The following is a 15,764-nucleotide window of genomic DNA, read 5'->3' as shown; positions in this document are numbered from 1 at the left end:
GGAAATGAGGGTAGAGAGGTAATGAGGGGCAGCAGACTGAGTGCATTTGTAGGTAAGAAGGAGAAGCTGAATTGAATGCGGTATCTGATCGGAAGCCAGTGAAGTGACCTGAGGAGAGGGGTGATATGAGTATATCGATTCTGGTGGAATATAAGGTATAAAAAGGGTTTAGTCCAGTGGTTCCCAAACCTGATACTGGAGGCACCCCAGCCAGTCAGGTTTTTCAGGATATCCACAATGAATATTCAGGAGAAAGATTTGCATGCACTGCCTCGAGTGCATGCAAATCTCTCTCATGAATATTCACTGTGGATATCCTGAAACCCTGACTGGCTGGGGAACCACTGGTTTAGTCTATTGCTGGAGGAATAGTTCATAAACTTGGGAAAGCCACTTCTTACCTCTGGATGTGAGCAGTGAGGCATGGATCTACTGCATGGGATCCTGACAGTTTTGGACTGGCCAGTGGACTCGATGACCTTTGGTTTAACACAGTTTGGCAGTTCCTATGCACTTTGGTTTTCATTTGCAAATGTCCTGTGTGTGTTTGTGCATTTGCAGAGCCGCCCGTAAGAATCGTGAATACCAGTGATGATTTCATACAGGAATACGTGACCGGGGAGCCGGTGGTACTGAGTTGTGAGCTGTCACGAGCGGGTGCCCTGGTGCACTGGTACAAGGATGGCGTGGAGGTAGAGACGAATGAAGACATGAGAGTGGAGAGTGATGGAGTCCATCACAGGCTGATCATTCCCTCAGCGAAGATGCAAGACTCGGGGGAGTTTGTCTGCGACGTGGGGTGATGACTCTGTTTTCTACACTGTGAAAGTGACAGGTCAGTCATGGCTCTGCCAACTTCACTATCACTGCGCTTTGCACAGAGAATTGGGATTTAGGACAGGGTCATTAATCTTGAGCTTTTCTGATATATGTGACTTCTAGAGTGTCCAAGCCTTTCCTAACATCATCCTAGCAGAAGCTTTTATATACTCCAAAATTGCAAATCAACGAGAACATGTGTGCAGGTGACTCCACACAGCTGTGTTTCAGTATATGTGCCTGCATCAGGAGTCCTTCTGGCTGACTTTTAAACTCAAAATAAGTAGAGAAAAAACTAAATTTCACAATCCAGCATAATGTTTATCTTTTTGATACAAAACTAAAAATTCTATGAGTTGTCTTGACCAGGTCCTTGCTGTAATTGCCAAAATGTTCAAGACAATGTGGAAACTCAGGCACAGGCATCAGGTGGATTCCCCAGCCAGGAAGTTTCAGGCACTCATGCCAGAGATTAACGAGCCTTCATCGGGTGGCAAGACTTGGAGCCATCTGAATTTCCAAGAGACAACAGCTAGAAAGCCAGCTAACTGATAACACCTTCAAAGAAGGGGTCTTTATACCTTTCTTAGTGCCAGATGGTGTGCAACATGACAACCTGAAGTCCCTGTAGTGATGTCCATGATGATAACAATATAACAACAAAAAGTTGTTTTGTCTTTATCAGACTGGATGGCTCCCTTATGCAGCTCAAGGCCTGAAAACAAACCCCTGCACCAAGAGAGTGCCCAGCCTCCACTACCTCAGCGAAAACAGTGTGAAAAGCATCTCCCTAGGCTACTATCCAAACAGTACCCAATACAGTGTTTCATATGTATGCACACAGGAATCCCTCCAAACCCACCCTCCTTCCTCCTCTGCAAAGACCCTCCCACCTAACCCCTTCCCTCTTGTTTCCACCCCAACCCTTCCAATCCCTTGCTTCCTCCCCCAAATCCTTACCCCCATCATGCATCTTTGCGTAACTTCCCGCATAACAGAGTTCAGAGCACCCCCCTATAATGCTGGGCGAACACGTTCCCCTTTCTCCCCCCCCCCCCCCCCCCCCCCTCCGGTGCTGCATTTCACAGCCCTATCTTTCTATGAACATCACCCTCATGCAGCAATCTTTTTATTGCCCTCTTGCTGATGTAGACGGTAGTCCATTGAAAACAATAGCATCCTCGGGGTCACATCTGATGAGCCCTTATGTCTCTTCTAAACAGCAACCTGCAATCTGCGACCTCATCTGTAGACATAGCAGTTCACAATCCATTGCATCCCAAAGTACTCCAGCTCTCTGCATTCATGCCCAGATCTTTATCCATTTTTTTTGTTACATTTGTACCCCGCGTTTTTCCCACTCATGGCAGGCTCAATGCGGCTTACATGGGGCAATGGAGGGTTAAGTGACTTGCCCAGAGTCACAAGGAGCTGCCTACGCCTGAAGTGCCGTCATCCTGTCTACATACAGCCTTAGCTCCTCCACCTGGTCAAAAAATAACACTTGTCCGCTATCAATCAGTTTGAGCTTCGCCGTATATAAAAGGCTAAATTTGTATTTCAATCCAAAAAGTTTAGTACATAAGGGAGTGAAATCCTTGCGTGCTGCCGAAACTTTAGTCGAATAGTCCTGGAAACATAGAACACATGAATTCTGATATTCAAGAGATTGTCCCGCCCTCAAGGCTTGTAGAATTGCCATTTTGTGGGCATAATTGAGGATCCGAAATATTACCACTCTAGGCCGATCCATTCCTTCTCTACTTTGGCCCAATCTGTGCGCTCTCTCCACCTTCAGTGACCCCATAAGATCCATCTTTGACAATGTTGTGGGCAGCCATGTCTCTAAAGACGTACATAGGTCCCGTTCTGGTAATACCTCCGGGAGTCCCACCAGACGAAGATTATTCCAACGTGAACGATTCTCGGCTAATCAGGCGCTCAGTTTTGTTTGCTTCTCTGAAACCTTTTGTATGTCGTCTTCAGCTTGCCCCACTCTATGTTGCACCGCTTTGCAGCTCTGTCACCAGTGTCGCATGCCGCTCGTCAAACCTCTTCAATTTATCCAGAATGCGTTGCAGTTTCTTCCCCACCACCTGTTCGACCGCCATTTTTACTTCCTCTGTTATCTCCGGTGCCCAAAGAGAGCTGGGGGTCGTAGATGGCGGCACGGTCCTGTCCGCCATCTTGGCCTCGTTATTCCGGGCTTTCTCCTTGGGGTCTTTCCGGACTGATTTTGAAGCCATCCGCTTCACTAATTTCAACCCCTGATTTCACGAGGGCTGTCTGCTTGCTCAGAACGAAATCTCTCTCTCCACACCAGAGGGAAGGCTTTTACAGTGTGCAGATGGTTTGGGTGCTCCGGAGCAGCTCTCCCTTACGTCCTCGCTACTCCATAACCCAACCGGAAGTCACAAAGTAGTAAATTTAAAAAGGAATCGGATAAAATATTTCTTCACTCAAGTTATAATTAAACTTTGGATTTTGTTGCCAGAGATTGTAGTAAAAGCACTTAGCTTAGTGGGGTTTAAAAAAGGTTTGGATAGCTTCCTAAAAGAAAAGTCCATAAGCCATTATTAAAATGGAGTTGGGGAAAATCCACTGCTTATTTCTAGGATAAGCTGCATAAAATGTATTGTACTGGGATCTTGCCAGGTACTTGTAACCTGGATTGGCCACTGTTGAAGGAGGATGCTGGGCTTGATGAGCCTTTGGTCTGTCCCAGTATGGAACACTTATGTTCATATATTCTTAACCCACAGCAAGTTGGGGGATGGCCGGTTAGTGGAAATATCCCCATTTAGCCCCGACCAAGCAATTTTGACCGTTTAAATGACTTTGAATGTCTACCCCGTAAATGTTTAGAACACTAGCCCTGACATGTAAATGATAGAGCAGCACTTGTCTGGTCTACGAGTAGGCTGCTTAGGGCACAGCATCTGCAGAGCTGCCCCTTATGCACCTAACTTACAGAAAACTGGAAGGTTTCCTATGTGCTGCTGCTCTCTTCACCTAAAGATTAGGGAAGTTAAGATCCGCTTAAACTAGTAATTGTGTAACAGAAAAAGTGGCTACTTTCCAGTATGGGACAGTCTCCTACCATGTGCCCTCTGAGCCCCCTCCAATGAAGAGTGACTCCCCCGCATTGTCTGGATACAGCCAGGCAGGGCAAGGCCACAGAATGGGTGTTCTGCCAAACTGTACAGGTAGCCAATATTCAGATAGTTCTGTCCTTTCGTAAACTGCTGCCCAGATAGTTTAGGTGCGGTGGTGTTTGAATAATGACACGTATGTATGAATTCAGAGCTGTGTGCATAGAGTGATAACGTGTTTGCTAGGTGAAATACTGCATAAGTGCATTTCGCATTGTGAGAAGATGAACGAGACTTTTACTAGGAAGTAGTAATCCGTAGTCATTGAGCACCAATGCAGAACCACATCTGTTTGGCTCCTTTAGCCCCCCATGTTCTGTTCTCATAATTCACAGCATCTTCAAATCTCTGCTTAAAACTCACCTCTTTAATGCTGCCTTCGGCACCTAACCGCTTGAGAAATATAGAATGCCCCAATCTATCCACCCTATCAGATTAACTCGTCCTCTAGATTTACACTTGTCTTTAGATTTTTCTCTTGTCTTTTAGATTGTAAGCTCTTTGAGCAGGGACTGTCCTTCTATGTTTATTTGTACAGCGCTGCGTAACCCTAGTAGCGCTTTAGAAATGTTAGTTAGTAGTAGTAGTAGTAATATGGTAAAAGGGGCATTGAATAGGGAATCCTAAAACATTAGATGAGGACACTGAAATCTGGGGTGTGCAGTATGTTGTGGATATGAAAGAGGCTATAAATGTTTCTGGGGGTGACTGTATGGGACACTGAAGTATAAATAACCTTCTGGATCCTTTTGTCTACTTCAGACCCTGCAGTGAGAATAGTTCATCCCACTGATCACAGCGTGAAGTTGAAATTTCAGACTTTTCATCACATTGAACTGAAATGTGAGCTGTCTCGCCCTAATGCTGAGGTTCGCTGGTTTAAGGATGGTCTGGAGGTAGATGAGACAGAGAATCTGCGCCTGGAGACTGACGGAGCAGTCCAACGTCTTCACATCCTCAGCGCCTCCATGGAAGATTCTGGAGAATACATCTGTGATACCAGTGATGATTCTGTCTCATTTGATGTCAAGGTGACAGGTGAGAGTCAGGTGATGCTGGTGTGAGGACTTAAAGTCAGGCATGGTGAGAATCAAAGCTTAATTGACATTCAATTATCAAATGAGTCTCCTGTGTTTTAGGCCTTCTCATTCTAAGAATAACATGTTGTCACCGAAGGCACAGAATTTCTCACAGTATAACAGAAGTGAAGGTCAATACAATAAGAAAAATTTATATAAGATGATACCTTCTTATTAGTCAAATGTAATATATTACAGGGTTAACATTTGAGAGCAAACACTCCTTTCCTCAGATCAGAGCCGAATTTATACTCCACACAATCCAGTGAACATATCAGCCAGGACCTGCATAAAGGGATCTTTCACTGTCTACCCTCCCCAATACCGAACCTCTATCCTGTTCCCCACCCCCAACAGAAAGATACCTCAGCAAGGTCCAACACTACCTGCCAATCATGATGGACCACCTTCCTGAACCCTTCCCGCACAAAAAGGCTCTTGACCTCCCTCCTTCGTCGCAGCAGCCTTTCCCCCCTTCCCCCACCTTTATATCCATGGTGATCTAGTGGATCATCCAGACAGAAGCGAACCCCACTCACTCCTGCCCCTGGTGTATCCAGATGAAAAATGACTGCTGTAACCTCTAGCAGTAGTCTCTCATGCTACCAATAGGGGTCAGCCTCTAGCGATAAAATCTCAAGTCTACTGCTAGACATAATGGAAGACATTTTTTATCCAGAGCCACCAGGGACAGGATCGAGCGGGGTTTGCGCTTGCTTGGATGCCCCACTACACTACCAGGGATTAAAGGTAGGCCCAGGACGGCCTACTGAGACATGGAAGGAGACCAAGAGGGGGCCTTTTCTGGGGAAAGGCTTCAGGAGGAGGGGTCCAGTTGTGGTTGTGGGTTCATGTCATGTTGGGGCAGGATCAGGAGGGGGTCAGACCTTGTTGGAGGGGGGGCCTTCTCTTGCTGGGCAGATCAGCCCTTGGAGGGATGGGAGGCAGTGGAGAATATCTACCCAGAAGTTATACACTGATACTCAGTGCTGGCAGCTGCATAGGACTTCCAGAGCATTAGCATTGAATATTGTCAGTAACCACATAAGTTGTGTCTGCTCCCTGCCCCTGCCCTTCCTCTGGTCAGATTTGACATGGCTGAGTAATGCTGATATTCATTACATGCTGCTGAAAATCAGTGACCTGCCCAATTAAACCATGCTCGATATCCATCCCAACAGTTAAAACAAAAAAAACAAACATGGCAGATATAACAGGGAACCCTGCATCACCAACCAAATGCCTTTCTGAAATGAAGCCTTGAAGCTGCCTGCAAAATTCTAGTATATTCAGCTCTAATCATAGTCCTTCTGGCAAAGAATTCCACAAGATCGAGCCTGAGACAGACATAATATACTAGGTTGTGAGATGTTGGCAGTGGATCGAACCCTGATGCATTATAGCAAAACATTGGTCTCGCAACAGAAACATTCTAAGATAAATGGTTTTTGCATTTTAAAATAACTGAATATAAAAAGAAAAAAATGAAATGGAAAATGTGTGTTTATTAAAGATTAGCAAGGACCGATGAAGAAGCAGGTGAATCAAGAGAATATTAGTTCTTGTGAAACGAGTTGCCGCTGAGGTCTTGAATGCGTAAAAAAAAATAATTGAGCCTGCTTATCAATAAGGAAGCATTTGAAAAAGATTTTGGTGCAGGGTGTTACAGTTACTACTACTACTACTACTACTACTACTACTATTAAACATTTCTATAGCGCTACTAGACTTACGCAGCGCTGTACAAATGAACATGAAAAGACAGTCCCTGCTCAACAGAGCTTACAATCTAAATTGGACAGACGAACAGACAGCTAGGGGTGGGGAAATTGCAGTGGTAGGGGTGATAAGTGAGGGTGTTGAGTAAGAGAGTCATGGTTAGGAGTTGAAAGCAGTAGCAAAGAGGTGGGCTTTAAGCCTAGACTTCAAGACAGCCAGAGACTGAGCCTGACGTACTGGCGTACTCAGTTATTGGAAGTTATTGAGCTACTTCTGCCAGTTCAGCATCACATTGGCCAATCAACAGTGATTTTTTCCCTCCTGAAGCATCTCCACTCTGTTTGATCCCATGGGCTGTATTACACTGGTACTGAAAAATTCTAATCTAACGTACACAGTTGAAGACTTGGCTCATTCCTCCCCATGGCCATTTGGTTTATTTATTTATTTAATTTATTCATTAGGACTAAGCTATATGAACCTAAAAATGCCCATATTTGTTGCATTTCACCATTTATTGAAAAATAAATGCACATCCCTATTAGTTGATATATTAATTTCTGGAAAGTGTAACATACACTTCCAATGGTATGGCTTCCAAGTCTTCTTCTTGTAATTACTAATACTACTTATCATTTCTATAGTGCTACTAGATGTACACAGCACTGTACACTTGAACATGAAGAGACAGTCCCTGCTCGAGAGAGCATACAATCTAATCAGGACAGACAGACAAGACAATTAAGGGATAAGGGAATTAATAAGGTGGGAAAGATAAAATATACAAGGGTACTGTACTGCTAGGAATTATTAGGAAAGGGATGCAAAACGTGACGAAGAATATTGTTATGCCTCTGTATCGCTCCATGGTGCGACCTCACCTTGAGTATTGCGTTCAGTTCTGGTTGCCGTATCTCAAAAAAGATATAGCAGAATTAGAAAAGGTTCAAAGAAGAGCAACCAAAATGATAAAGGGGATGGAACTCTTCTCATATGAGGAAAGGCTAAAGAGGTTAGGGCTCTTCAGCTTGGAAAAGAGATGGATGAGGGGAGATATGATTGAGGTCTACAAGACCCTGAGTGGTGTAGAACAAGTAGAAGTAAATCAATTTTTTACTTATTTCAAAAGTAGAAAGACTAGGGGACACTCAAGGAAGTTAGATGGAAATACTTTTAAAACAAATAGGAAAAAATATTTTTTCAATCAATGATTAGTTAAGCTGTGGAACTCTTTGCTGGAGGATGTGGTAACAGCAGTTAGCGTATCTAGGTTTAAAAAAGATTTGGACAAGTTCCTGGAGGAAAACTCCATAGTTTGTTATTGAGATGGTCATTGGGGGAAGCCACTGCTTGTCCTGGGATTGGTAGCATGGAATGTTCTACTAATTGGGTTTCTGCCAGGTACTTGTTGTTGAGGACGTCCTCGCAAAACGTCCCGATGGAGGGGCGGGGAAACCCGTATTATGGAAACAAAATGGACATCCATCTTTCGTTTCGATAATATGGTTGGGGACGCCCAAATCTTGAAATTTAGGTCGTCCTTAGAGATGGTCATCCCTAGACTTGGTCGTTTCTTATTTTTGGCAATAATGGAAACCAAAGACGCCCATCTCAGAAATGACCAAATGCAAGCCCTTTGGCCGTGGGAGGAGCCAGCATTTGTAGTGCCTTGGTCCCCCTGACATGCCAGGACACCAATCGGGCACCCTAGGGGACACTGCAGTGGACTTCATAAAATGCTCCCAGGAACATAGCTCCCTTACCTTGTCTGCTGAGCCCCCCAAACCCCCCCTAGAACCCGCTACCCACAACTATACACCACTACCATAGCCCTTACAGGTGAAGGGGGGCACCTAGATATGGGTACAGTGGGTTTCTGGTGGGTTTGGACAGCTTGCTGTTTCCTCCATAAATGTAACAAGTAGGGAGGGGGATGGGCCTGGGTCCGCCTGCCTGAAGTGCACTGCACCCACTAAAACTGCTCCAGGGACCTGCATAGTGCTGTAATGGAGCTGAGTATGACATCTGAGGCTGGCATAGGGGCTGGCAAAAAATATTTGGTAAGATGTTTTTTGAGGATGGGAGGGAGTTAGTGACCATTGGGGGTATAAGGGGAGGTCATCCACGATTCTCTCCGGTGGTCATCTGGTTATTTAGCCCACCTTTTTGTGCCTTTGTTGTAAGAAAAACAGGACCAGGTAAAGTCGTCCAAGTGCTCGTCAGGGATGCCCTTTTTTTCCATTATGGGTCAAGGAAGTCCATGTTTTAGGCATGGCCAAGTCCCGCCTTCGCTATGCCCCCTTGAACTTTGGCTGTCCCTGCGACGGAAAGCAGTTGGGGATGGCCAAACTCGGCTTTCAATTATACCGATTTGGATGACCCTGTGAGAAGGACGCCCATCTTCCAATTTGTGTCGAAAGATGGGCGTCCTCTTTTGAAAATGAGCCTGATAATATACATTTAGTCTCACAGCTTCAGTTATTGAATTCATCTCTGAGGCTTCAAATAATGAGGAAAAGCATTGGTAAGGAAGAATTATTAGTCCCCTTTACGTAAATATCATTTGAATTTCTTAACGTTTAGTTGCAAACTTTTAAAGAAATCATAGGAGAACGATGGGGATCAAGACATCATCTAATCCTAGATTGAGCAATCTTTAAATGAGGTTATGGCTGAAAGTTGACAGTTACCAAGGAGGGCATGGCTTGGCAGGGGGTATTTTCTAAGGATGCTATTAAAGCAGGGAAATTGGTCTTAGCCAGAAAATGGAAGGGTGAGAGGGTCCCTTCAAGAGACACATGGCTGGCCAAGCTATGGCCTATTTTTGACACGGAGAAAACATTGGTGGAGCAGAGGAAATCTATTCAAAAGTGGTAGAAGATTTGGAAGCCCCTGTGACCCCTGGAGGCACCAGCTGAGTAACTTCTGGGATTGGCCCCTCATATATTATGAATTTGATCACAGAGAAATTCTGAATTCTAAGGGTGGGGGTTGATGGAGGGAGGTGGTAGGAGGTGGGGATTCTAGACTTTGGGTAAAAATGAGTTAAAGATTTCCACACACTAAAAGAAGATGTTTTTTTAAATAATTGTTATATTGTGTTGTTAGTATCATTGCTTTAACTGAATATGTCAATGGTTTAAAGTTCTTCCACAAATTAAAAACAAAAATACAGAGAGAGTATCCTGATAGAGAGGATGTGGCTCAAGCTAAGATAGTTTAGATGAATAGAAATAATGTGAATGATTCCAAATTAGAATCAACTGCTAATAAGCAAATAGTGAATAGGAATAAAACTAATGGATCACAAGATATGCAGGAAAGTGGATCGGGGTAAATCTTCAGTAGTCATAGCCGGAGTGTGCTGCCGCTCTGTCCAGTGAGCACCAGGGTGGTCCAGGAGCACTACTACTACTACTTATCATTTCTAAAGCGCTACTAGACATACGCAGTGCTGTACACTTGAACATGAAGAGACAGTCCCTGCTCCACAGAGCTTACAATCTAATTAGGACAGACAAACAGGACAAACAAGAGATAAGGGAGATAAGCAGAGCTGGAAATTATTAAGTGCCTGTGCCTGGATAACAGATACCATTCCCGGCCTGTCCAAATCCAGTTACAGCCACAAAAGACCCAGATATTTGGTGCTGGGAGCAGGATAGGAGCCAGCACTGAATAGCCTGGTCCAGTTCAGCTGGGGGCACCCGTATTTCTAAGAATGCTGATTGCTAATGACTGAATATTGATCTGAATCTATTTCAGCGTCTATGTACAGATGCAATAGGTCTAAACAGTGTGCAACAATTAAAGTAGGCAAAGGTAAAACAGATATCTCACAGATAGCCAGTGGGACACTGTGAACACAAGTTCCTGGAGAAAAAGTCCAGAATCTGCTATTAAGACAGATCCTGCAATGTTAAGAACTCTCAGGATCATCTTTTTCTCTGTCAGACCCCACAGTGGTAGCAGCTCTTCCTCTCTTTCTTTCTGTATTAGACCCTGCAGTAAGAATACTCCACCCCAGTAACCACAATGTGAAGCTGGAATTTCAGGGTTCTGATCACATTGAACTGAAATGTGAGCTGTCTCGTCCTAATGCTGAGGTTCGCTGGTTTAAGGATGGTCTGGAGGTAGATGTGTCAGAGAATCTGCGTCTGGACACTGACGGAGCAGTCCAACGTCTTACTATCCTGAGCGCTTCCATGGAAGATTCTGGAGAATACGTCTGTGATGCTAATGATGATTTTGTCTCATTTGATGTCAGAGTAACAGGTGAGAGGTCAGGTGATACTAATGTGGGAAGTCAAGGTCTAGGCTGGTTAAACTTCAGAAATCATTTGCAGACTTCATGAGATCAGGACAGAGATCAGGACATAAAGTCTTACAGTTGCTCTTGTAGTCCAGTTGTATATGGAAGAAAAAGACAAGCTTACAGAATATTTTATTAATGCTGATGGATTGTTTTTAGAATTTCATCATTTATTTGTTTGTGATGTATTATTGTTGATTTTTGTTATTGATGACATTTTAATTTATACAACACTTGGAACCTATATTTTAGCTGATAAACTAAACTGGAAAAAAATAAACAGATACATTGTAGGTGAGAGGTTTTGATTGGACTGTATTGCTTTCCAGAGCTCTCCTAACTTCAGTAGATCCGTGCAAACGAGCTACAACCCTCCACTGTCATTTTCCTGCAGCTACAACTTCACTTATCCTTGCACAGCTCTGGCAAACTCATTGTCAAAAATGTATTATGTTAGTCCAGTATCAAGGTCTCAACTGCAAACTGTTCTGGAACCCGCGACAATGTGAAAGTCCCACTGAGATCTTAAATATTTCCATCTGAATAAGCAAAAAAAGTTATTTTTCCTCAAGCAGCTCTGTGGCAAGGGAAGAACCACATTCTTTCCAGAAAATAATCCAAACTTTTCAGGACATACTTTGAAGTTAATCTCTTTGGGAATTTTATTGTTTCAACAAAGAGTGAACTATATACTTTTCAAAAGAAGGAGTTTGTTTCGATCCAAGATGGCGTCTTAGTGAATGATTGCATCAGATGCCCTCAGCAGCGCTCTGTTAATTTGCTAAGGAGGAATCTAACCCCTCGGACGATGGGCAAAAGACAGTAAAGGAAAATCCCTCAGCCTCTGCTGGAACTCACCCTCCGGCCAGCGCAAGCTACGCTAGAGAGCTACGGGATAGCGCCTGGACCCAGACTATCTTCCTCCGTTATCGATGCCGATACGTCTGCATTGGCTGGCAGTTTAGATGGGGTTTCCCTAAGCCCCGTCGTACGTGCAGCTCCCCCACAACCAGGAGGAAGCATGGAATTGGAGTCTGTTACTCTGCCTCCAGAAGAGGGGCAGAATTTACAGAGAGGGAGCCCATCCATGCCGGAGAATGTGGAGGAAGACCGGGTAGGATCACAATCTTTAAAAAATTCCTCAAAAATGTTATCTGAATTGAAAACGATCCTCAATACCCCCACTCCTGTGCTGCAATTGGGGTCAATTAATAGACCTGCCTTAGTGACATTGGAGTCACTCTGGGACCTGACCTTTAATATGAACACTTCAACACTCTAAGGAGATTAAGGTACTTTCTGAGTCAACAATAGCAAACCAGGTCTCCGAGGTGGAACAAATTGGAGAAAACCTAAAGAAGCTAGAATCTTTAAATCAAACTTTTGCAAAAGAAAAACTTTATACCCTACGGAGAATAGAATATTTTTAAAACCAATCCAAAAGATTGAATTTACATTTTACTAATTTTCCCAGGTCTCCAATAATTACACCGGTGGAGAAGGTTAAAAAATACTTGACAGAGGTGCTGGGAATGTGTAGTGATGTACTACCTCCCATAGTGCGAGTACAATATTTTCAAACTAATACTGAAGGTGTTATTATTTCTCAGGCACATATGGGAGAAGGTATGAACTTAACTTCCTTTATTGAATCCTCATTAGAAGTCATTACTCAAAGGACAACTGCATTGGTTTCTTTTGCCTTAGAAATGGACCGTAATACAGTATTAAGATTATTCTTCAGACATTTAGATTCCCTGTTTTTAGGTTCCAATATAAGAATATATCCAGATCTCGCCAGAGAAACACAGAAAAGACGCGAGGCTTTTTTAGCTTTACGTCAAAGGACTTTGGACATAGGAGCAAATTTTGTGCTCAAAATTCCATGTATTTGTCGAATTTTATTTCAATCAAAAAATTACCAATTCTTCGAACCTAGACAGTTAATTGATTTCCTGACTTCTAGAGAAGAGGAGAATGTAATGTAATAGTCAAGTAACAGAAGACAATGGGTCAGCATCACTCCCAAATTTGGTTAATATAATTATAATAATTATTTCATTCTCTTGGATCCATATTTCTTAAAAGTATTGGACGAAAATGTTAAAGGTTTATTTCAATCTCTGAATTTTCATTATTGTGATGAATATTACAAATTGCAATATTATATTGTTTTGTGTTGTATAATAATATAATAAAGAAATTATTCACAAAAGAAGGAGTTTTTAGTTTGTGATAAATAGAGAGACTTTTTCATACTTAATGATCCCTATATTTAGTGATTTGGATTGAGCTCACACCTTTTCTGTAGTAGCTCAAGCTGGAAATTAGAGGGACACGGGATCGGAGGTAGTGTCTTACTTTGGATTAAAAACTGGTTGAAAGATAGGAAACAGAGAGTAGGATTAAAAGGTCATTATTCGCAATGGAGAAGGGTAGTTAGCGGGGTCCCCCAGGGATTGGTGCTGGGACCTGCTTTTTAACATATTCATAAATTACCTAGAGATGGGGGGGTAACTAGTGAGGTAATCAAATTTGCCGATGACACAAAGTTATTCAAAGTAGTCAAATCACGGGAAGATTGTGAAAAACTACGAGACTGGGAGACTGGGCGTTTAATGTGAACAAGTGCAAAGTGATGCATGTGGGAAATTGGAACCCAAAATATAACTATGTCATGCAAGGTTCAGCGTTGGGAGTCACGGACCGAGAAAGGGATCTAGGTGTCATCGTAGATGATACGATGAAAACTTCTGCTCAATGTGCTGCTGCGGCTAGGAAAGCAAATAGAATGTTGGGTATCATTAGGAAAGGGATTGAAAACAAAAATAAGGATATTATTCTGCCTTTGTATCGCTCCATGGTGTGACCGCACCTCGAGTATTGTGTTCAATTCTGGTGGCCGTACCTCAAAAAAGACATAGTGGAATTGGAAAAGGTGCAGAGAAGGGCGACAAAGATGATACAGGGGATGGGACAACTTCCCTATCAGGATAGGCTGAAGAGGCTGGAGCTCTTCAGCTTGGAGAAAAGGAGGCTGAGGGGAGATATGATAGAGGTCTTTAAGATAATCAGTGGACTGGAACGGGTCGATGTGGAGCGTCTGTTTACGCTTTCCAAAAACACTAGGACAAGGGGGCATGCGATGAAGCTGCAGTGTGGTAAATTTAAAACGAATTGGAGGAAATGTTTCTTCACTCAACGAGTAGTTAAACTCTGGAATTTGCTGCCGGAAAAGGTGGTTAAGGCGGTTAACTTAGTGGACTTCAAAAAAGGGTTGGATGGCTTCCTGGAGGAAAAAGCCATAGAATGTTATTGAATGGACAAGGGAATAATACAGCATTTTTAGGATGGGCGGGACAAATTGCTTGTTCTTTTGGCCGCTGTTGGTGACAGGGTGCTGGGCTCGATGGACCCTTGGTCTGTCCCAGCATGGCGATGCTTATGTACTTATGTACTCTTATGTTCTTATTGTAATGGCAGCATGTTCTCTCCACATGCAAAACATGCACGTGGAGAGAACATGTTGCCATTGCAATAAGAACATAAGAGTAGCCATACTAGGTCAGACCAATGGGCCATCTAGCCCAGTATCCTGTTTTCCAAACAGTAGCTAAGCCAGGACACAAGTACCAGGCAGAAACCCAAATCGTGGCAACACTCCATACTACAAATCCCAGGGCAAGCAGTTGCTTCCCATGTTTGTCTCAGTAGCAGACTATGGATTTTTCCTCCAGGAATTTGTCCAAATCTTTTAAAAACCCAGATACGTCAACTGCTGTTACCACCTCCTCCGGCAAAGAGTTTCAGAGCTTAACTAGTTGGTGCAAGAGGTGTCGATGCGTTTGTCTCTTGGCAGCCCGGTACCTACTCCCGAGCCCCCACGGATTCTGACACCGCCTGTTCCACCGGCCCCGCAGCCTTCTCCGATGGTGGCTCTTGACGAGCGTATCCGGGCCTTGTTTCCAGAACTTCTGGAAGGCTTACTGCAACAATTTACTTCGGTATTGGGGGTGCTTGCGCCTTCTGTACCATCTGCTGTAGCGGTGTCTGGCCCTTCTCCTGTGGTGAGGTCTCCGACTTCGGTACCGCCTGCAGCAACTGCGTCAGCTGCCACCCAGGTCGACTCCACTTCGACGTCGGTGGAGGGAGCTTCGCCGCAGTTGGATCGGGCGTCAACTTCTCGACATTGCCACAGAGGACATCATTCCTCAGCGTCGAGGCAGGTCCAGTGTCAGAGTACCTTGACACAGGTTGTGTCTGACACTGAGCAGGAGCGCTCGTGGGAATCATAGGAAGATCCCAGGTACTTCTCTTCCAATGAGTCCTTTGGGATTCCCTCTGACCCTTCTCCTCCGCTGGAAAGAAGACTATCTCCACCAGAGAGTCTGTCTTTTTCCTCTTTTGTCCGGGAAATGGCTACGGCTATTCCCTTCCCTGTGGAGGTTGAGGATGAGCCCAGGTCTGACATGCTGGAAGTCCTGGATTATTCTTCTCCACCTAAAGAGGCTGTGACAGTCCCTCTGCATAAGGTACTGAAGGAAGTCCTTATGAGAAACTGGTCCGCCCCTCTGTCTGGACCTGTGGTTCCCAAGAAAGCTGAGTCCCAATACCGGATCCACGGTGAACCTAGATTGATGAGGTCCCAATTACCCCACAATTCTATGGTGGTGGATTCCATTC

General features: G+C 44.0%; 1 protein-coding gene across 1 annotated transcript in view; it reads left to right on the top strand.

Moving 5' to 3' along the window:
• Positions 1-561: 561 nt before the first annotated feature.
• The window catches only part of LOC115459407 (obscurin-like protein 1), a gene marked incomplete at both ends in the record, with an annotated part of 73,722 nt that continues 58,519 nt past the window's right edge, over positions 562-15,764 (top strand). Inside the window, 4 exons of the mRNA XM_030189237.1 lie at positions 562-781; positions 816-835; positions 4,734-5,009; positions 10,769-11,044. Of these exons, the coding sequence (XP_030045097.1) occupies positions 562-781; positions 816-835; positions 4,734-5,009; positions 10,769-11,044 (792 nt within the window). The remainder of the gene's footprint in view (positions 782-815; positions 836-4,733; positions 5,010-10,768; positions 11,045-15,764) is intronic.

This window comes from Microcaecilia unicolor, unplaced genomic scaffold (assembly GCF_901765095.1).
Source record: "Microcaecilia unicolor unplaced genomic scaffold, aMicUni1.1, whole genome shotgun sequence".
NCBI lineage: Eukaryota > Metazoa > Chordata > Amphibia > Gymnophiona > Siphonopidae > Microcaecilia > Microcaecilia unicolor.
The sequence above is the reverse complement of the archived record's forward strand: the minus strand, read 5'-3'. Positions and strand labels throughout refer to the sequence as shown.